This window comes from Carex rostrata, chromosome 9 (assembly GCF_964058835.1).
Source record: "Carex rostrata chromosome 9, lpCarRost1.2, whole genome shotgun sequence".
NCBI lineage: Eukaryota > Viridiplantae > Streptophyta > Magnoliopsida > Poales > Cyperaceae > Carex > Carex rostrata.
In genome coordinates, this window is record NC_135926.1 from 6,217,041 (window position 1) to 6,239,884 (window position 22,844).

Sequence of the window (22,844 nt, forward strand, 5' to 3'; positions counted from 1 at the left end):
CAATGATAAATACTCTCATGCATAATGATAAATACTTTATGTTAAATGGATAAATACTTTGTATTGCATAGATAAATACTTCGCAAACATAATTGCAACTTACAGTAAAACATCAATGATAAATACTTTCAGACATAATGATAAATACTCTATGTTACATGGATAAAAACTATATGTTACAAGAGTAAATACTTCTCAGAAATAATGATAAATATTTTTTTGAACATCAATTAACAGATAAGCATTTATTAACAGTGATTGTTATTAGATAACAGTATAATTAATGCGCAGATTGTTTTTAAAGCAATAATTAACGCGGGAATTGTTATTAGAGGAATGCATAATTAATGCGGGGATGAGAGTGGGGGGTTTCTTATAATTAGTGGGGGGATAAAAGGAAACTTTTAGGAAAATTAGTGGGGGGATATATGACAGTTAAGGAAGAGAGAGAGTGCGGGAAAAATGGGGAGACGGGAGTGGAGAGTTTGTTATAATTATTCATAAAAGAATTAGTAGTTTTAATATCACTATCCACATAACATGCATAGAGCATTGCGACGCACTAAAATCTTATCAAATATGTGATTTCTTAATGAATTCCTAAAAGAATTGTACGTTTGGTACGATTCTTTCCAAGGCTATTGAAAATGTTTTTCTATCATTCTGAGTTCTGACTCTTTAAAAAATATTTATTTATTTTCTAAAAATAGAAAAATACTGTGTACAATGCTTCAAACAGGAAATATGAATAGTGCATTTTTTGGTATTATTTTTGAAGGCAAGTTCGGAGCAGTAGATCTGTTTTCCTGAGAAAATTAATACAGGTGGTCCACTTAAAGAGATCATGCAGCACTATTACTTGATTATGGAATCCTTCGGTTCTTGCTTCTTCTTTTTTGAAGGTCAGCCTAAGCTGGCATTTCGATTGATTAAGAAAAGTTATTTACAAGCTTCGGTTCTTACTTCTTATTAGTTATTTAATATGTTTGTTAGTTCATGCTAAGTGACATTTAGAAATACTATTCCCTTAACGTTTTTTTTCATGCTTTAGGATTGTCATACACTTTGTAGTGCCTTGTTTCATTTTTCCCCTCAAAATTTTTATACATTTGATAACCTTGTCAATCAAAATATTTCAAAAAATGAATAGCCATTTAGCTCTTTACTTTTCAAAAAATGAATAGCCATTTCAAAAAAGTATCAAGCCATTACAGTTTAATTACTCATCTTCGTTTAAGATGTACATTATATAAGAATCAAGCCATTATATTTTATAATTGAACCGACTATATTTTGTAAAGTATATAGTCGGTTCAATTAACAAGGGATAAACCTGTTTTGTAAGTGCAAATAAGTAGTAGTTGGTTGAACTCTTCACTCTTTCGTTAGAGCAATTTTTGACAATTACAAAAAAAAATCTAAATTCTAGTTCAGTCGCCACTCCACCTTTACCACCTCAATCCTCCTACTCTGATGTCGCTACCCTCCTCTCTCTCGCCTCTTCTCTATCAGATAGGAGAGAAGGGCGAGGGGAAGGAAAGAAAGTGAGAGTGTTTGTGTGTATGTGTGAGTGAGAAAGAGACCTGCTGCGAGAGAAGAGGGCACAAGGATGTAGATGCATGGGCGGATATCAGTGTATTGAAAAGGTGGCTAAGCTATCCTTATAATTTAAAATTTTAGTTATATATATTGAATTTTAATTAAATTTTATTTTTTCAGAACTTTCTATATAGTCCAAACCTCCCTCAATAATAATTAAATGTTTACTTGTAGTCTAGTGGTTAGAGCTTTATCTTTTGTTAAGGGGTCTTGAGTTCAAATTCCAGTCACCGCATTATGCATTTTAATTTTAGCCTCCTCTATCAAAGTTTTCTTGTTTCGTCTCTGGGTAAATGGTGCGGCTAGTGATCTCCAACCACACTCTATATCCGTCCGTCATTTCCACTACTTGTAGATCTCATCTCTGACAGATTTGAAAGCACGGTATCGTCGAAGCTTAAAGCGGAGCGTCCTCATCTCGATCGGAGCGCGATGGTGAGTAGATCCGGTCATCGGAGAGCGACGACGGTCGAACGAGCGGATCGGTCGTGGAGCGAGATCAAGATTAAGATATTACAGTAATTACGAGTGTATATAAATATGATTAGAAGAGTAGATCTAAAAATTTAGAGGGTGATTAGGGACGATTAGAGTAATTTAGAGTAATTTGAAGAATTTCGTAAAAATAAAGATGTAGATTTAAAAGTTAGTGTGACTTGACTCGTTTTAAATGTGTATTTTATCAATCGAAATTTTTAGTAAGTATTAAAGTAACTAACTTTCTAAAATGAACAAGGGACATAATGAGACGTGACTGATCATGAGGATTTTGTAAGACGGATCAGGCCCTTCACGGGCCCACCAAGAGTTCGTCGTGCGATGGATTTGTACAGGCTTTATATTTTAGAGTTCAGGAAGCAACGGCGGAGCCTTACAGAATGCTCAATTATCTGCCGTTCTTTTTATGAATTCAGATCCAGCGCAATCCTTCGTTTTAGTTCAGTACGAATCTCAAAACGGCCCTTCTTATATTTTAAACATGTTTCAAAATGATTTTCTATATCATTTTTTTTTGCTGCGGTGTTTTTTCTAAAGATTGATACAAAAAAAAATCTGTATCAATTTTTTTTTTGTTTCTCAGCGTTCTTCTTAGAGAATCCATTTTTAACTTTGTGATAAGTGAACCGATTATTTTTTTCTGTATCGACTTTTAATATTTTTTTTGTTAATTTTCCAAAAAAAAAATTAAATAATGTTTGGTAAATTACAAGTTGGTTAGTTAATTACCTTATGCATAAAAAATGGATTTTAATTTGTAATTCTAATTTCATTATTATTATTATTATTATTATTTTAAATTTCCTAAAGGTACCATTTGTTCATTATTAATGAAAACATATTGATGCATTATTAATTGCTGATATGTTGTTGGAAGATCCTGCGTTGTGAATTTTTTTTTTTGGCAAAAATGATATTTACTACCGGTTTCATTACGAAACGAAAGAGTTCATACAGCGGGTCCAAAATAAAGCACCAGCATACAATCCATCTACACCTAACAACCAATAAAAGTCTAGCCACAAATCAAAATAACAGTACCATAATAACATCTAACAACACAGACTAACAACTAAAGCATACTAGCATAATATAAAATAGTAATACTAAATGGAATTAGAAATGATTATAAAAGAGGAGGCACTAGCTGATGAAGATAAAATACTAGACAGAAGACCCTGCATTGTGAATTTATATGATATCCCCATTGTTCTACGCCTAAAAGTTGTCCTCATCACGTACCCCTGGCAATGCTTGGTCATACAGGTGAGTTTTATCTGATGGGAATTATTATTTTAGGTGGGCTCGATGAATAAATTATATTCTACAATCATATGAATGCTTAATAAAATACTAAACTTGATACATGAACAAACTTAATAGAGTCATAAATAGAAGGTTTTAACTGGCTTTCCATTAAGTTATGGCTACAATTAAAGCATCAGTTTTAGCTCTTCAAATATTAAAATTATGGTCATGCGGTGGATAATTTAAAAGAGACCTAATTATGATTTGGTGAGCATTGGAAAAGTCTACTTTAGTATCTTTATAATATTTAAGCAGAGTAGATGGTTCCTTTCTCCATCCCCAAAAATAACACCAGTCATATCTTTAAATTATCTTCTCAAAAGAAATAGGTAAGAAGAAAGAGAAACATTTTTTAAAATACAAGCATTCATTTTTTTTTTATTAAAGGTATCTATACATCCAACATATTTTAAATACTATAATTGAAAATTTGAATATGCGTCTCTAAATCTGTACCAAATGCGTATTACTACATAAATAAGTGTTTATTAGATATGTTGTGAGTGTGCATTACTCCACTACGTTAAAATCCTCGCGACTTGAGTCACAATGCTTAAAACTTAGTTTAATTATCGGCTTTATGGGCTAAACCTTAAACCTTAAAAAATATTATCAGCTTTATAGCGAGAATTATTTTCGAGAGTTGATAGGTTGAGTTTCATCTTTTGCTGTTCTATATTATATTTATGCTCATAACATACACAAATATTATAAATATATAATTTGTTACTAATAATAAAATACAATATATTAGATATTTTAAATAAATATTGTATTGTGCCAACTGTCAAGTATCATGAATTCACATCCATCCAGGTACCTGAAAAGGGGATCTTTTACAATTTATATATTTGAGGCTTTGAGCCGAATTCATCCTTCCAGGTACCTGAGCAAGGGAATCTTTTACAATTTATATATTTGAGCCGGTCTTTTTAACTAGGCACGAATCTCAAAGTTCAATAATACTGCTCCTTGCGTTGGTCTGAATCTCAAACAGACTGAAAGTAAATCTCAAACCGTAAAGTGAGAAAAATCTTGTGCAGTATATGAGAGAATATTGATCCAAGTATCATTCCGTGTCGTATGGTGTGATTGTGTCACTTGTCAAGTATCTATATTCATAACAATGTTACATACATGAACGAACTGAACCATTAATTGCATAAACAAATTAATCAATTGTATCTGTAATATAATTAATACGCATTAGATATTTCCGTACCTGTAAACATACAACTGTACCATACACGTATCTATTTCTATATTGATATCTCATGCCTGTATTAATTTTTGTGTGCCACAAACTAGACATGTATATTTGCATATATCTGCGCCATATTTAACCCTAGAAACGAGATACTTGCCTTGTATTGCAATGTTACAACGAAACGGGGCGAATCAGGGCTCAACATGTGAGAAGCTTACCAAGTTATTATCGCCGATTTTCTTAGTTAGCATTTGAATATATATATATATATATATATATATATATATATATATAGATGGGCTATGGTGCATTGCAATGCATGGAGGGGTTTGTGCATTGGATCATAAATCTAAAATTCAAAATCCAAATGACCGATCCAAACCGTTCATCTTGTTCTCCATATTAATATGTGCTTGGAGACCAAATTTTACATTTTTCTGAATTATTTTTACTATTTATTAAGTATTTTACGAAATTGTTGATCCAACTGTGGCTTAACAAAACAGTAAAATCAGCAGCGATTATATATGTGGAGTTGACAAATAATTTTTTTTTTTTAATGCTGACCGATTATCAGAGTACCAGCTGATAGTACAGATGTATTATACTAGAGCATCTACATCTCTGAAACTCAATTGAATTTTTAAATAACTATTTACTATTTTTTAGAAATTAAGGACTTTAAAGTTTCTAACTCTCATATGTCTGAAATTAATTTTATAATTTATATTAAGTCACGTTAACAACAAATTAAAAATGAGAAATAATTTAAAGCAATCATTTAATTAGTATATAGTTTATAAACAGTTTCTTAATAAAAAAAACTTTATTTCTAAATAAGAAACTCTCTCACATTTCTGAAACTGAATTAAAAATTACATTATAAATTCTAATAATTTTAGAGATGTAGATGCTCCGTGTGCTACAAAAGTGCTGTCATTGGATGGTACTCGGATAATATCTGGTTCTTTTTCCCAATATGCCAAATCTGCATAACTAAAAGAAATTCAGTTATTATTAGGTATTTTATTATAAAAGGAAAGCCTTTTCTTACACTAATGTAAAATAATAAATCCGATAAGGCGATAATTGCCAAAATGCCAAGTGATCCGTGCTCAGTGTTCACTGATCGGACCTTTTTTTTTCTTCCTCTTTTCTGGCAATATACTTCCGACAATTAGTTTTTTTTACCTGAGTAGGAAAGTGCTTGACACCTTCCTCCCCACCTCTGAAATATAGCCACCCGCATATTCAACAACTTTCTACTCAAAGTCTGATGTGGCTTAATTAATTATATAACGGTTAACACTTTCGCTGTTAAGTTGATAATTTTTTTGTTAGTGAATTATATACTCTAGACATGGTTTTGGAAGTTCATATTGATCAGTTCAGTAAACAAATGAAGCCTTATTTATTTTTCAATAAAATAACATTAAATAGACGATTTTATTCTAACGTTTCATGATACTCGTGCATATAACTATTTTAACATTTGAATTTTTTTATGTATAATAAAATGGGATATTCATACACTCAACAAATTATTTAGTGAGGAGAACTATATCATTGATTAACAATTAATAGTGTATACTATTAGTGAAAAACATTTAAAAAATCAAAATGTGACGGTAGGTCCTAATTTTTCTTTTAAAAGATGGGAAATCAAATATTGTTTGTCATTTTTTAAATGCTAAAATCAAATAAGATTCAATCACGTTATAAAAAATGATTAGTAGATTTTTTTTTAATTTAATGATATGTTAGTACCAGAGAATCATAAGCAAAATAAAATTATGTCACGTCGTTGACTCGTTGGAGATTTGGAGTAGAAAGTTGTATAAAGCGGCATTTGCTACGCCTAAGCACTCCTCTCATCCAAGTCCCTTTTAAATATTTGCTAAATCCGACGAAGGACCACCCATTGCAACTTGTAAGCCTTGCGTCTTTTTCGGACTCCCTTGTTGCTCCCTATTAAAAATTTCTCCTAGCACCTTCGTCGATTATCTCTCGCGCGCAAGTGATTGTGGATGTTGGTGGATCCAATTGCATATTCTCAAGTTTTGATTTCAGGCAGATCAATTCGAGAATCCTCTTGAGAAAATGGTACCTGCTTGGTCTATGTTTCTTAGGATCTAAATTTTATTATTTTTCTTTAGAAGGTTACGATTAAATTTTGGAAATCATGTATCCCTGCTCCGGTTCTTCTCTTGATGCCACAGTCGGATGTTAAATCGCTGGATCTCAACTTTCCGTTGTTTGGAATCAACAATACCGATGGTTTCAGTGGAAACTGAACCGACCTGATAGAAACAATCACTGCCGTTTCATTCAATTAGACAATCCAAAATATTCCTGCTTGAACTATCAAAACTAAGCCCTGTTGTCCGTAGTATTATTCCTAATTGTTAACAGTTCAGCTATCTTATTGCACAGATGGCATCTACAGAAGAAGAGAAGACAGGATTGCAAGAGGAGGCCATCACCATTAATGGATCCCCGCTGTCAGTTCACAAGATGCAAACGTTTGAGCATATTGGATCCCTTGCAGCTGTAGCTCAGACCTACGGCCCCAGAAGTGTGAAAAGTAGAATTTTGATGAGCATTTATGTTGTTTTAATAAAGGCCAAAATTAACGTCCTTTTACCCTTTGGGCCACTGGCTGTTATTCTTCATTACACCACTGGCAAGCATGTAAGGGTTAAATAATTTATTGGAATTTTAATTTGCACTTTTCATGTCCTTGCAGAGAAGAGAACTAATTGTATTATTTCATAAACTTTGTCTGCTTTTCCACAGGGATGGGTATTCTTTTTCAGCTTAATTGGCATTACACCTATGGCCGAGCGGTTGGGTTATGTTACTGAGTAAGTGTTTTTGAAAGTAAATTAAACTTAGTTTATTTGTACCTATGCTTTTCAACATGTACATAATCATCACTTTCTTTTTTTACGCAGACAGCTGGCTTCTTACACCGGCTCAACAGGTTTGTTTATCCAACTCTCCTTTCTCTCTATACAATTGAATGAGAAGGCTAGTTGCCACTGTTGAAATGGGAACTTGTAGATGGGCAATTTGAGTCCAATTTATTGATGTACATGAATTTGAATTTTTCTTGCCCTCTTTGTTTTTTCTTTTTTCTGGTGTTGTAGACTGGGTTTGATTAATGAGAACTGCCAGCAGTATAAAAAATGATATTCTGAATTTATGAAGATAATCTTTTGTGGGAGGCAGGGATAGTTTAGGAAATTACCAAACAAAGAGAGTAGTACAAGGAAATGTGAGTTTATATTCTTATTTCACTAGTTTAATAAATATGGGACTGATGTGGTGCAGTTGGTGGGCTGTTGAATGCAACATTTGGAAATGCAACAGAGATGATAATATCAATTTATGCCTTAAAAAATGGTATGATAAGAGTGGTGCAACAATCTCTTCTTGGCTCCATCTTGTCCAACATGCTTCTCGTTTTGGGTTGTGCTTTCTTTGCTGGCGGTCTTACCCATCCCCACAAGGACCAAGTCTTCAACAAGGTTATTTTTGGAAATATTGCACCTATTTCTTATACAATTTTTAGAGGGCTTGATAACTTTTTTGACATGGTCACCTACAAAATTTCTATGACATGGTCACCTACAAAATTTCTATGACATGGTCATCTAAATTTATGCTTACTTTCTAAGGATGAGGTTTTATGCTTGTAGTTATTGGTCTTATACTGGTTAAAATTTAGCATTCTCTTCCTTGTGCTGATATAATGTTTTCCTTGGTGCCTGTTGGGTACATGATTGTGTCGAAGGTTTAGACATAACGATTGCCAAATAAGATTACTCCAAGGTCAAGTAACAATATTAACTACGGAATGTGTAAAGATGGATTGGTGTTTGGAATTTGCTTGCTGTTCGCCAAAATTTTTTTTGTTAAATTAGGAAAAACATTGGGCATTGACTTGTTCAATTTTTCAATTGGCAAATTCATATCTGAGTGTCCAAACAAAAGAAGTCTGTTTGTCACAAGTTAATGATGAGCAAGTGATGATTCTTAAAATTTCATGTTTAAACAATTAGGTGCAGATGACCCATGGTTTTCCTCAAAAAATTAATAAAAAACAATTAGGCGCAGATAAAACACTGTCTAAACATGGTATTGAGTCATAGCAGCCATATGATCCTGTGTGTCGGATCAAAGCGACCATTTATACTGAGAAGTCTTTTAGATTAAAAAGGCACTTTAACAGTAACATTTGCAAAGGTATAGTAGATTATTTTAATTGACTGACTTCAGATTGTCAGGCTTCAGCTGTGGTGAACTCGGGCCTTTTACTGATGGCAGTCATGGGCCTTCTTTTCCCGGCAGTGCTGCACTTCACACACTCGGAGGTGCATTATGGAAAATCAGAAGTGGCTTTGTCGAGGTTCAGCAGCTGTATTATGCTTTTTGCCTATGCCAGCTATCTCTTCTTCCAGTTAAAGAGCCACCGCAGCCTATACAACCCTATTGACTCGGTAACTAGTAATCCTAAAAGCCAACTCGATTCAAAAATAACATTAGGAAAAGAAATATGTTATTTTAAACATTCGTAGTAGCATGCCATTGAAATGTCGAATTCATATGCCAGAAGGCTAGGTTGCAGGGAGCGATCTAACTATTGTACCAACTTTTATTTGTGCAAGTTGTAGGCTTAAAGTCTACACAATTTCTGACAGACTGTTTATTACATTTTAATTGTTCAATTTTAAGTGCCCTTAATGCTTTGAAGTTTGTATTGCTGTCCTGTCTTTTAGTTCACTGGAAATAGCATTGTGAGGCTGTTTATTACCTGTAGTGGACTAATCAATTCAGGCTAGCAGTTACTAGGGTTTCATCCATTTTTGCTTGAAAGATAATGACATGAATCTAAAACAACATGAATGTCAATTGTTTAAAATGGAGACTTGAATCTTTAGGAAACAAAGGGAAATGGTTTATACTTCAGGGTCCAGTTCTGTAGTTCATTTTTTATTTTATTTTTCTTTAAGCGTGGTAATTCACTCTATTGTTGGAGATCCAAAATTTGGAACAACATGGTAGCTGATGATTAAAAATATATGAACATTCAGGATGTGGGAGAATTAGGAGCTGAGGAAGAAGAACAAGAAGAAGAGGCACCAGAGATTACACAATGGGAGGCGATTGGCTGGCTATTCGTTCTAACCATTTGGATCTCTATTTTATCAGGATACCTTGTTGATGCTATTCAGGTAAATTATATAGATTAATGTCTTTTTTATTTGCTTGTTTGTTTGTTCATGACATTTTCTTACACCTAATATTGATGTTTCATGTTTATATCAGGGTGCATCGGAATCAGTTAACATGCCAATTGCATTTATTAGTGTCATTCTGCTACCTATTGTCGGTAATGCTGCTGAGCATGCAAGTGCTATTATGTTTGCTATGAAAGATAAACTTGTAAGTTCCATGCATTTGACTTTCTCAGTTAATTTGTCTTACAATGGTATTATTATGAGATTAATAGTACCTTTTTTTTTTTGCTAATTTAGGATATCACTTTGGGTGTTGCAATTGGTTCTTCCACCCAGATATCAATGTTTGTGGTAAGCACATTTTTTTTTTTTTGCACGATCTATTTAGAGAGTAATGTTAATTGACAAATGGTTTTGTTATGCACTTATGGTCAACTTGCAGATTCCATTTTGTGTGGTCATTGGTTGGATGATGGGGAAACAAATGGATTTGAATTTCCAGTTGTTCGAAACAGCAACTCTTTTTATTACTGTTCTGGTTGTTGCCTTCATGCTTCAGGTCTGTTGAAAGTTCCTTATTATTTTAAATATGGCAAATTGATGTGAAAACAATGTTCGCTGATTGAGTTTGGTTAATCATATGAGCTCACTCCCATTTTTTTTTATTGTTGGCGCTTTTTAGGAAGGCACAGCTAACTATTTCAAGGGACTGATGCTTATATTGTGTTATTTGATTGTTGCCGCCAGTTTTTTTGTACATGTGGATCCCACTACTGGTAAGTATTTTTGTTACTTGTGTTTTGTTTAAAAAAAACAGTCTGTTCTTGTTCCAGAATACACACTTGATTTTTTTTTTGGCATCACATTTATAATAAAAAAATGAATTGAGAGTACTTATATTTTTCTCAGAATTATTATTTTCTTGGAGAAATTAAACCCTTTCATCATCTTTATGGAGAAATATTGATTATTTCACAATTTCTCATTTAAAAAGGATTAGAATAGGATGTCAGGGGAAAAAACGAACAATGGTATAAAGAAGGAATTAGAAGGAAATTGGATTTAGATGATAACCTTTAGAAAACATGATAGTTAATAGCAATTACCTCAAATCATTGGCGCTCCTGCAAAATACTGATAGTTGGCCCTTTTTGTAAAGACACAGTATCAAAATGTCGTTTTAAAAGCTATGCATGTTTGTTCCTATCACCAGATACTGCTTAGAATTTAGATCTTGGGTCTTGAATAATTGGTAGATGGAAGTACATTGAGCAAACAATATGTTAGTTAATACCCTTATATTTATCCATTGGCTTCACAGTGTCAACACCACTGTCCATCTTCTCAGTTGTATTTCAGTGAAAAATATCTCTACTCTATTGGATACTATCTACAGTATAATCTAAAATTGTGTGCTTTCTTTTGTTATCTTTGTTACAGATGATAATTAGCTACCAGCAAATGACTTGGTCAGATATTAATCCATCTCATGCCGGATATGACCTGAGACAGATTGGGATTAGCCATGACAAGCCTGCAGATAGAAAGCTGTGTTTTAAAAAGTTTTACTCATAGGCGTCAGGAATTTATTACTGGCCTCATAGATCGTTGGCTACTGTGTAGTTGATAGGACAAATTCTCAGCTCAATGAGCAATGGGGTGTGGTCTCTGTAGCTTCATAGAAGCCAAGGCTTTTTTTGGATCTATGTCCCTGCATTGTTGTTGTAGATGTAGAGTGGAGGCATCTCTGAAGAGAGTAACTTTGTTCATTTATTTGTTGCATAATTTTTATATATGCAATATTTTTGTTCTTTTCATTTCAATCCATTTACAATATATTGTGAGTATAAGATGTCCAGTGCCAACCATAGCCAAAAGCTATACTCTATGAATATGGATACGGGTATCGTATTGGATATGATACGGGTACAGTGATACTGTACTTGAAAATTTAAGGATACAATACGTTGTATATGTGTATATATTGTAATTTATTTTACATATAATTCTTAGTTTATAAAAAAAAAATGTACCAAACATGGTTTCCCGACAAATATTTGGAGTAAAGATAGGATTTATTAGCAAAGCAGAAAAATAAAAATTTAGGAACAAAACAATATTATTTGCAGCAAATTTTGAATTTTAAAAACGTTTAAAGGGGAATACAATAAGAGAGTATCTAACTATCTATTAAATGAAAAGGATTTGAGTAACACGTGGGCAAACCTCCAATCCAATTCAAATGGGAACACCGGAGTCTGGACTCCGGAGGAAACGAATTTGTATCCTCTGCATTAACTCAAAATGGAATCTTTTGAGTTAATGCATCTGGATCATCCGATGCGCTTTAAAAATCGTGTAGACTAGATATGCACTAATATTAAAGAGCTCCTGTGATAAAATCAGATAGTTGAATTGGTTTCGCTTAAAATAAGACGGCCAAAATTTATTAACTCAAAAGATTTCCTTTTGAGTTAATGCAGAGGATACGTGTTCGGAGGAAACATGTTGCGAGTGAAAAAAGTGGATTTTTTAATCCTGTATTTACACGTACAAACCGCTACTTAGTTCCAATGCAAATGGCGAAATTTTATCTGTTTTCCGGTGTTTTGTGGAGCTTGGAAATGGTAGATGTATGATGTATTTACTGTTTTATTTACTTTGATACTTGTACAATGGCAGTCGCTATCAGTATTTAAAAAAGAAAAGAAAAATATGTTAGTCTGTTCGGATCGTAATCCAAATTTTGATCGTGGTTCCGGACCGTCGGATCCCAATCTGTTCGTTGTAAAATACATGGCCCTTTTAAAATCCGTGCCAGAGCAGATCAGACGTTCCAGATTAATCTCAAAATTTGGGTTACTTTAGGATCTGAATTCCTAAAATACAGCCTCAGTCGCTCTAACTTGAACTCACAGGCTCACAGCAAAGGACTTTGGGGACCGAATTAACTGGTCAAAATAGGAAATTAACCCACAGCCTCAGTCACTTTAATATTGGATACGCCACCTATTTAATTGGATAAGGTATCTCATACGTATCATAGGAAATTAGTGCGCAAATCTACACCCGATAAGCAGCAGACGCGGTGCGACCCATATCAGATAGGGTTACGGTGTCATCCGTATCAAATTACGGGTACAGTCGTAAAAAGCATATATATGGATGATATGGGTACGGTGTCTACACGGACGATGTCACGTATCTGGATTAGCGTGCATCCATGAATGTATCTGCGCAGCATACTAAATTAATGCTACAAGATTCACATCCCGAATAATAATTGTATTATATCTTAATTATTTTTTTGAATTATTTGACCAACGGCATAATCTTTATCTATATTATTCACGAAATTATGATTTTCTATTTACTTTATATAAATATTAATTTCTTAACATTAACATCTTATTTGCATTACTCAACAACGAATTATTCTCAAATTATATTTCTGAATTTATCACTATAGTGCCAACGAAAAGAGCAGAAATGTAAGTCGAGGCAAATCAAATTTTTACAATTTTCTGAGATTATGAAATTATGCTCAGTGTTTGGTAAATCTGACAACAAATCAACCTAAAGGAATGTTTTCTAATCTCCACAAGCTGAGAGGTATACATGATGCCGACTACGATACTATGATGCAACAGGCAACTCAGCTCGTGCACTTTTCTGACTACGGGCAGCTAGCAAATCATAGTCCTAAAAATTCACACATTATAAAAATAATCAGTTAACAAAGACAAGAATTTAACCAAGGTTTTACAATACCGTAAAAAACAATTTTGAGAAATTGCTCTTATGGTTTTTATAATGTAAACAGAAAGGATAAGGAGCAGATAATTCTAAAACCATATTTATTTCTACATTTCATTGAGTGCATACAGACGACAGAAATAGATATCAAACAGATGTTAAAACTCAAAACCATATCAACACCAATACAGATATAAACACGAAACTGATATTAAATGGATGTGAATTTGTAGTACTTATGAATATTGATAATACTAACAAAAATACTATTTTATATTCGTAATATATAAGACTATACGAACATATAAGTCTGCCAACAGGAAGGAAAAGAAGAGCTAGGATTTGAGATTAGCATATAGAAATTCAGATAATTCAAATAACTGCACTTTTGAATGAGACTATAAACTATCCATATCTGTATGCACGTCATTCTTATCTTTAAATAAGTATCTGTATTCATGGTTGTCCATACCTGTACAATGGACTGAGCACAGAGCTTGCCAGACAAAACAGCACCCTCCATTGAAGCTAAATATTTCTGCTTTGTGTAATCACCGGCCAGGTAAAACCCTTCAATGGGTGATCTCTGCAAAGGTCGGCACGGCTCACAGTTTGGAACAGTTTTGTACACCGACCTACAATAAACAGCATGTTCCAATCTTCAGCAATGAATTAACTAGACAGAAATTTATATTGAGGAGATCTGCAAAATACACTCAATAAGGACATCTTTGCATTTACATACTGCGCCCAACTGTCACAGGCAATGCCAGGTCATTATTACCCATGACTTATCTTAATATTAACTCACCCAACCCTTCATAACATTTTTTTATATAAACTTGAAATTAAGCATATAAATCCACTCGACGTGATTCTCATTAACTTCAATTTGAGCTTTGGGTGTGTGTGTGTGTAGTCGGGAGGGGGGGGAGCAAAGTAGTCACCAGTTCAGGAATTCAACCTATATAATCACATCATTCCAACATTCGAAAGATACTTATATCAATACTCAATACCTCAAAAAATGTTGCTTGGTCGGAAATATTATAATCACTTAATATAAAAAGATTTACAATATTGCAAAAGGACACAAATTTTAGAGGCACAGATAATTTGTTTCCAACAAAATGTCACCAGATTAACTATGCTGCGAAATTGTTTACATCATACGTTTCTCTCCAAAACTAATAGGAATATCACAAACCTCCAAAGATGAAAACAAGGTAGTTAGAATCTCAATGACTCCTGGTTTAAATTGAATGATTCAGTGTAATTCACTAGCTGAGTGGTTTGATTCACGATTAGATTAGCAGGTTTAGACCCCACACAGAAATGTTAAATGTCCATGTGACAAAGCTTGGAAAGCTACGTAGGATGTTAAGAAACTAATAGAGGCTAGGATTTGATAATTACCTAATTCTCTGAAGGGCATGTGAGATGTTTCAATTTCTTTTCAGTAGTCTATACAATATTTCTATTTTCTGCAAGGAGCATATGCAAAGTTTACGTGCAAAATAAATTGTTCCATACCGAGGTGTTTTGATGACTTTGTATTTTAGAATCTTGGCTTTGCTCTGGTCAGCCGCTATCTCATCAGGAAATAATTTTGCTAATTCATGCATGGTTGCATCTATTATGTCAGCATCACTTCTAGAAACCCATTCCTCAGCCGGTGCGAAAACCAACTCCAGCATTGAGCGATTTGGGTCATAATATTCCTGCATTAATTTAACAAATATAAGAAAACTGCAACCATAATTGCTGCATAATATAAACATAAGACACTGTTACAACATAATAATCATTACCTTGCATGTGACGGACATGTCTGCATACACACTCAATAGTGAGCTCCTGAAACACAAAGAAGTCGGGAAGAAATACAAGAAAAAGAAGAAAACGATTGCTAAATAACAAAACTTTTATTCAAGCGATGATATGTGATAGTGAGATACCTTCAAACCGTATTGAGAAATGAAATTAGATGATTGGGAATCCACCAGTTATTGTTTCACGCGTAAAATTATGAAGCATTGAAAATGTTAAGAAGATAATCGATGAAAATCAATGATATTGTATATTGGTACCTGCTGAAAAGTAGGTGATCATAAGTATTCTTAAGCTTCCTATCAAACCTGTGTAAAAAAATCCAACTATAAATTGATGCAGACAGGGGATAACTCACAGCACACTGCACATCAGAGGTATGGAATTCGTTTAATACAGAAGTCATGAGACGAAAATTGAAAAATTAGATCGTAGAAAAATTATATTGAAATGATAAGAATATGACTCATGGAACATCAGAGCAAACTATCAAATAATAATTAGACCAACCATATGTGAACATTAATCACAGGAACTCCGACTAGTTTTTCAAGCTTCTTGTAGTATGAAATTTCTCTCCACTCTTCCGGCACTAGCAGCTTCAGTATATCAACTGATTCAAATAGATACAATCATATAAGCTTACAGAAAAAATTCAATGAAAATTATCACCAGAACATCACACTCTTTATTTATGAATTGGAAGCTTCAGTATATTGACTGATTCATATAGATACAATTATAAAAACCTAACAGCAAAAAAATAGTAAAAAATTATAAGACAGAACATCCAATTTTTTTACAGTCTTCCAAAGTCAATGAAGTAGAAAGGAATCATGATACTAGAATTAATTTTCCATAAAGCCCCTTTATTACCACACAACTGCAAAAGAATCTTTATCTTCAACATTTGCAACAAAAATCTATGAAGAAACTGGAAGAAAAAAAATAAGCTCACTTCTTTCACAAAAAGCAATAAAGAATAAATGTAAAAAAATTGTTTCTCTTTAAATTCATTCAAGAAAATAGCACAAGTTAGAAAGGTTGTTTCTCTTGCAATGTGTTAAGCAACTTTCTCCAAAACACATGCACATTGTAATCCAAAATTAATTTCACAGAACTAACCAGGTCAAGGGTTAAAAAGCAATTATGTTTACACTTTATCCATAAACATTTGCCAAAGCAATTGCAAAACTCCTAAAAAATCAAAACAACCTGCACATAATCAAACTAATGTATAGAAGTACATTGCTTTTGACCGTATTTTTTTTGTCTTTTTTCTTTGTCATCAAAATAATTGTGCCAAAAAGAAATAGCATCATACCAGGAGTTGCAAAAACATAGGCATCTCCAGTCACAGCACCTCCATTAGTTAGAACAAATTGTTTCACAGTGCCATCGGAGTTCAACTCAATTTTTTGTATGCGTGAGTTTAACAGCACTTCACCACCTAGCGATTGAATGTGCTCACAAATTGGTTTACACAGTCGCTCTGGTGGGTTCCCATCCAAGAAAGCCATTTTTGAACCATGCTTCTCCTGTTTATACCAATTTTTAAATTGAAGAAGTGAATGGGTATAACTTGTCTAGAATTTTCAAATTTAGATTTACTATGGAAAGATTAGCCTCTAAAACTTAAAACATGCCTTCCATGAATTTGCTTGCAAGAACATTCTTACTCTTTATCATGATCCTATTGTTCTGGCTTATTAGTAAGTACATGTCTTGTTATTGTCACAACCCAAAATGTTGATTGCGTGGGATGGCACTAAGCCTGTCAATCTGTTGTGACATTTGCTAACCTGATTGCCCAGAACATACAACCTTCAGTGAAATAACTAAGGTTTTCTTTGAATCAAAAGAATAACCATAAGAAAGAGAAGGGGGGGAAGCCATAGTTTTCAACAGGCTGGTAAAAACAAATACATAAATAAACATAAGGAATTGAAGAGAAGGGCAAAGGTTTTACCTGAAGGAAGCGGTTTAAAGCAATCAGAATGCATTGCATGGAAAGCTCGTCAGGATTTATAAAATTAAGCGCCTTTGACATGGCAATAAATACTTCCTCACTCACTCGATCTGGTACCCCCTGTGCTGATCAAGCAGTAATTATACAGTGATATCCTTAATTTGCACGGAAAAAATGTATTTAGTAGAGAGAGATATTCGTACCTGTTTTTTCATCCACTGAGAAACGGTAAGACCATCTTGAGCTTCAACATAAGGTTGGCCCCCAACCATGGCTGGTAATAATCCAATGGCAAATTTAACCTTCTCAGGCCATGTCAGCATTTCGTTATTTCTCAGAATAGCCCATATTCCTAGCCATTACAAAAAAAAAATAATAACTTTCTATTAAGTTAATTGTAATTATTAGGTTTTTTTTTACACTCTTGGGTTATCTGTAAAATGCGTCAAGTGTCACATTTGTTAAATCAAACAAGAAAAAGATCTCTAGTATTTTTCATCTCAACTCAGGTAAATATTTTCATAGCCAATAAAGACTGCCACCCATTATCTAAATTATCTTTAACTTAATATTTGTCTAATTTAGGCTTAAAATTGCAACTATTCACAGAATATGCTTTGTGCTCAAATTGATCTAAAGATAGTTTTATCTGCAAGTATCTCAAAAGAAAAGAATACCTGAGACAACTTGCAGGTGTAATACAAAAAAATGCTGAAAAAATAATTCTTGAGACAACTAAAAGTTTCTAGTACCGTTAAATGGTGCAGGAAGAGATTCTGGAAAATCAAACCGACTAAATTCACCAGGTTTGTCAGGCATTGCAAAAATCATAGAATGCTCCTTCCATTGCAACCTATCGTTTATTCCAAGTTCACCAAATAAATTCTGTATATTGGGGTACGCTCCAACTGAAGAAGGAAGATAAAAAAAAATGTTCAGAAGAATTTGTCAAATGCAATTATGAAAGAATGGACTGTGAGAGTTTTAAGGCAATTTGCATACAAAATATGTGCAGGCCAGTCTCGTACCAGTCTCCATCCTCATCTTTCCATGCTGCGACCTGTTTAGAGTAACAAAAAGATTAAATAAGATAATGATAACTTAAACCACCTTATGATTTCCTTCCTTTTTTAATTTCCTTTGGGGCTTAACATCCGCATTATAGTGTTTCTTTTTCTTTACATCCCCATTGCAGTTACTTTACCTATTTTTGGGTGGCTTTCGTTGGAGTACATTTAAAAATGAAAGAATAAATGCAGACTTTTGGGAAAAGAAAATCCAGCAAGTGCAAAAAGAAACTTTGAAAAGCCAAAAAAAAGACAGCATTTTAAAATAAACAACTGCTCAAGGAAAATATATCATTATAAGATTGAGAGAGGATAAGATATAATTACCTTGCCACCCAAAACATCTCTTGCCTCTAATAAAATAGGCTTATGACCAGCATCGGCAAGATATTTGGCTGTCGAAAGACCAGCCAAACCTACAAATATTGATCAATATATAAAAGTATTATACCATGGTAAGCAACCAAGCAGGGCAGATAATAATAAAATGTTATAGATAGTTTAAGTTTTACCTGCGCCGGCAATTACAACTTGCAATGGTTTACTTGGCCGTGGTGAGCTACGAAAAATAGAAGAAAATTGAGCGGCTTCCAGAAAGTTCACGGTGTTCTCGAGTTCGGGTCTTGGAAAATCTTTGCATACAACCTACAAAGAAACAGAATTTCACTTTTTTAGTTTAGGAATACCTTCATAATTTCCCCTATTAATCATCTATTATAAAATTGTAGCACACTCTAAAATAATTTCTGGCTCCAGACGCGCCACTGAGATAAACCCCTATTGTCCCAATCTTTTTTAACTTTAACAAAACAAAGCCTGTTTTATTCAAGTTCATGTTGAGGTTCAAAATCAGGAGAGGGGTAGTTTGGGATCTCTTTGGATTCAATAGTGAAATAAGGGTTATAAAGGACATTTCATGATTTGAATGATGTATTGATATTACACTTTTTCTCTGCTCTTTTAAGGTATGCATGATAGTTCTCAGTTTGTTTGTTATCAGGGCATTTTTCCTGTTTTGTGAAGGTACAAATTAAAAATTCCCTTATGTATAAATGTTATTGTATGCAACTACGATTAGCTCATCAGAAAGCATCAAGAGGATATTTTTCTCTGTGTAAATAAAAATAGAGGAAGGATCCAATTACACCATTTTATGGTGACATATCTTGACACCAAATGCTTAGAAGTTATTTTTGCGATTTCAATGTCCAAACAGTCAATCTGAACCGTTCAATATAATCTCCATATTAAAATGTGCTCAGTTTTTCAAAAAAAAAAAAAAGTGCCCAGAGACCAAATTTTGCATTTTTTTAGTTTTAATTAAGATAGTACAAAATTGTTGTTTTCAGACAATTAAGGACCATTTAAAAACAGCGATTTTCAAAAAAAAAAAATAGTAAAAATTTCCAAAAAATGTAAAAAAAAGATCTCCAAGTATATTTTAATATGGAGATCATGTTGAACGGTTTGGATCGAATGCTTGGATTTTGAAATCGCAAAAATGACTTATAAACATATGGTGTCAAGATGTGTCACCATAAAATGGTGTAATTGGATCCCTAAAGTTTGCAAATGTACCCCTACAAAAACATCATAGTTTTGGATAAATAAGATATATCTCGGATAACTCTCTGAAACATGAAAACATCTTACATGCCTCATAATATCATTATATGTAAAACCCCAAAATTATCCTACCAGTTTTCTTCCTCATTCAATTGAAAATCATGTACAGGTAGTTTGTGACCATGGCTTGGAAAATCATGTACAACAGTGCAAAATGAGAAAATTTCATATAGAAAGCATCTCATACGCATCTCCTCTCCTTGTTTTAAAGAACCAAAGCTAATCCTCTATATTTTCTATTCATGTGGTATATTCATTTTGTTGTTATTGTAAACATCATATATACTCTAGCAAAACAATTAAAAGTCACTTGAATTTTTCTCATTTGCATAAATGTTAGGAATAAATGGTATTTGGGAATATTCTGATAAATGACCGGGGGAGTTAAGAAAATACTTTTTATAAACTACAGGAATACTGTGTTTCTCAGTGTAGTCATGGTACTTCTCATTTCGCAGGGGTAAAGATGCTGGTATCCCTTTTGCAGGATTACAGGTTAAATTAAAACAATTGATATATATGCAACAAGGGCACTAACTTGGAGACGGCTGGCTCTACAATTTGATTTTCTTCGCTTAAGACTTGAATCAGTAATTTTCAAATTTGGAATTGAAGATTCGAAACTGCATGTACATCTTTGTACTCCAATTGGGCCCCACTTGCATCTTCTCTGGATGGTTCCATTTATGTTTGTAGCAGAAATGTACTGAATATCCATTTTGATATCAGTAGTTCAGCTTTAGCATCGATCAAATCTCTATAACCAAGCTGTAAAGGCGAAGCTCACAACTGCAGTGAAAAATTGAAGTAAATAATTGGCTTGAAACTGGAAAGAAATTGTATGGTCCTAAAAATGTTTGTTATAGGTTAAAAAAAAAGAGAGGATAAATTCCAACAGAAAAGCTTGGCTAAATTATTGCCAACAAAGCTACTTAGTTAATTGAAAAAAATAGAAAAATTCAGGCAGCTAAAGGGGAGGTTAATCTCCGGCCATCATTACCTCAACAGAGAACAGAGAACGAAGTCGCCAATTCTCTCGGAAGGATAGTACACCGGAGAAAGGGAGAGAAGGATTTAATTTAAGTGGGGATGTGGCCACGTGTCATGTGGAGATGAATGGACGGTGAGGTTTTTTTATATAATTGTAGATGGTTTGGGTTTCCAATTTCTCGGGTAAAGATTTTAACAGAGTAGTTTTGGCTTTATGCAGCGCACTAATCATATACAACACTGTTTTGATTCTATAATACTTGCGCTGGATAAAGCTAAACCTCCTCTGTTAAAATATTTACCCAATTTCTCAATCAACTTATTTTCCTTTTGGTTGAAGTCTTGAAGAGGAGGCGAGAAAAGGAAAGGAGTGTGTGGTTCAGGATGTGCCCTTTTTTGCACTTATTAGAAACGCTCAAAGTGGAAGATTAACTAGCAAATAATGGTGCACTGACAAAAGAATTAATTATTGTTTTCTCCCAGGAACGAAACCTTCAACAACGTTCAAATCTGAACCATTCAATTTCATAAATAATCAAAACAAAAAGTAAGTAATTAGCTTGATAATTCGGTCCCGATCACAGCCGTCAAGGTCACATCAGATATGATAATTTCTTCGATAAAAAATTGTCCGATTTTAAAGGAAAATTGTAAGAAAATCTAGATAGCTCATTTTAATATAAACAGTCCTGACCTACACGGAGCCAGTAGACATTGTGCAAGGGCAATCGCAAAAGGCTACCTGAAAATTGATATAACCCTGAATTTGCAGGAATTCATATTCTCCGCACAGGGTCGGATCTAGCTAAGAATACTTGGTTACTCCTATAATTTCAAAAAAATTAATTATATATATTGAAATTTAATTAATCCCTTTTAAGTTTTTATGTAAATCAGCTGCTTTCATAAATTATTATATGTGTACTTGTAATCTAGCGGTTACTATTTCAATTTGTTATTGTAAAAACTTGAGTTTAACTCTCAACCATTCATTGTTATTTTAAATTTTAGATTCCTCTATTTAAAATTTCTAGTTCTTCTCCCGCCTCTGAATTAACGTGTCATTTGAGTTTAGAATTAAATTGTTCGTTATATACTAGTACGAATTTTCAAGACCCTCGTACATTACATGCATGGACCAAATTCACTCAATTTGCAGTCGGTTCTTTCATGAATTTACCAGGACGCCAAGAAAATTCTTGAATTTGTTTATTATCTTCATATCAAATTTGATAAGACAAATATAAATAAGAGTTTATTTAATAGTTTATCAGATAATAATAACAAATTTCTTAACTTATCCAACAACGATGTAAATAAAATCTATTTCATACGTATTACATTATAGATAATTGATTAATACAAAATCATATACGATAATTTTTATTCGTACATTTATATATTATTATATTGTTATTGCGATGAGATTGTTTTACACATATTTTATATAATTTATTTAATCAGTATCTTATTATTTTAAAAACATTGAAACCAATAATTATATTTATTTTATTTTATGATATTATGTAGCATTATATATTTAGTTGTATGTTATATTTTTATTATAATATATAAGTCATCAATTGAAATTTTTGTTATTCATTCGTTATCCATTAACCTTCACGAATAAGGTGGATTACGAATAAGACTAATATTTAATAAGTTAAATTAAGGTAATGTAATACTAATATCTTTTTTCGATTCTTATTGAACTCAATGCCACTTTAAACCCTACTTGATCTTTGATCCAG

At 33.1% G+C, this 22,844-nt stretch overlaps 2 protein-coding genes across 4 annotated transcripts; one reads left to right on the forward strand and one right to left on the reverse strand.

Moving 5' to 3' along the window:
• The first annotated feature begins 6,481 nt into the window (after positions 1–6,481).
• On the forward strand, positions 6,482–11,670 carry LOC144559807 (vacuolar cation/proton exchanger 2-like). The gene is made up of 12 exons (XM_078308930.1): positions 6,482–6,715; positions 7,046–7,303; positions 7,409–7,476; positions 7,567–7,595; positions 7,946–8,142; positions 8,902–9,114; positions 9,709–9,849; positions 9,944–10,060; positions 10,153–10,206; positions 10,298–10,414; positions 10,538–10,631; positions 11,296–11,670. The coding sequence occupies exons 1-12, from the start codon at positions 6,713–6,715 to the stop codon at positions 11,304–11,306; spliced, it is 1,302 nt and encodes a 433-aa protein (XP_078165056.1). The 5' UTR covers positions 6,482–6,712; the 3' UTR covers positions 11,307–11,670.
• Positions 11,671–13,286: 1,616 nt separating this feature from the next.
• Positions 13,287–21,464, reverse strand: PDS3 (phytoene desaturase 3). Of its 3 annotated transcripts, none has more exons than XM_078308935.1 (15): positions 21,104–21,464; positions 20,642–20,892; positions 18,990–19,122; positions 18,805–18,893; positions 18,413–18,470; positions 18,163–18,318; positions 17,614–17,762; positions 17,411–17,530; positions 16,766–16,979; positions 15,952–16,054; positions 15,702–15,749; positions 15,423–15,468; positions 15,145–15,332; positions 14,084–14,246; positions 13,287–13,557 (listed from the first exon to the last, which is right to left on the reverse strand). In XM_078308935.1, exons 2-15 carry the CDS (start codon positions 20,819–20,821, stop codon positions 13,492–13,494), a joined length of 1,713 nt encoding a protein of 570 aa, XP_078165061.1. In that variant the 5' UTR covers positions 20,822–20,892; positions 21,104–21,464; the 3' UTR covers positions 13,287–13,491. The 3 variants fall into 3 exon arrangements, with proteins under 3 accessions (XP_078165061.1, XP_078165062.1, XP_078165063.1); XM_078308936.1 differs by having other exon boundaries at positions 20,642–20,871; positions 21,104–21,229; XM_078308937.1 differs by having other exon boundaries at positions 20,642–20,871; positions 21,124–21,224.
• Positions 21,465–22,844: the final 1,380 nt, after the last annotated feature.

Bases quoted from the DNA above. Each gene is read 5' to 3' on its own strand.
- PDS3 (XM_078308935.1), bottom strand. From the start codon at position 20,821: ATGGATATTCAGTACATTTCTGCTACAAACATAAATGGAACCATCCAG. The intron at 19,123-20,641 runs GTTAGTGCCCTT...GTTTCTTTGTAG, and splicing joins GTAGAGCCAGCCGTCTCCAA to GTTGTATGCAAAGATTTTCC. The intron at 13,558-14,083 runs GTATGGACAACC...GTGAATTTTTAG, and splicing joins GTGCTCAGTCCATTGTACAG to GACTATGATTTGCTAGCTGC.
- LOC144559807 (XM_078308930.1), top strand. The intron at 7,596-7,945 runs GTTTGTTTATCC...GATGTGGTGCAG, and splicing joins TTCTTACACCGGCTCAACAG to TTGGTGGGCTGTTGAATGCA. The intron at 9,850-9,943 runs GTAAATTATATA...TGTTTATATCAG, and splicing joins ACCTTGTTGATGCTATTCAG to GGTGCATCGGAATCAGTTAA.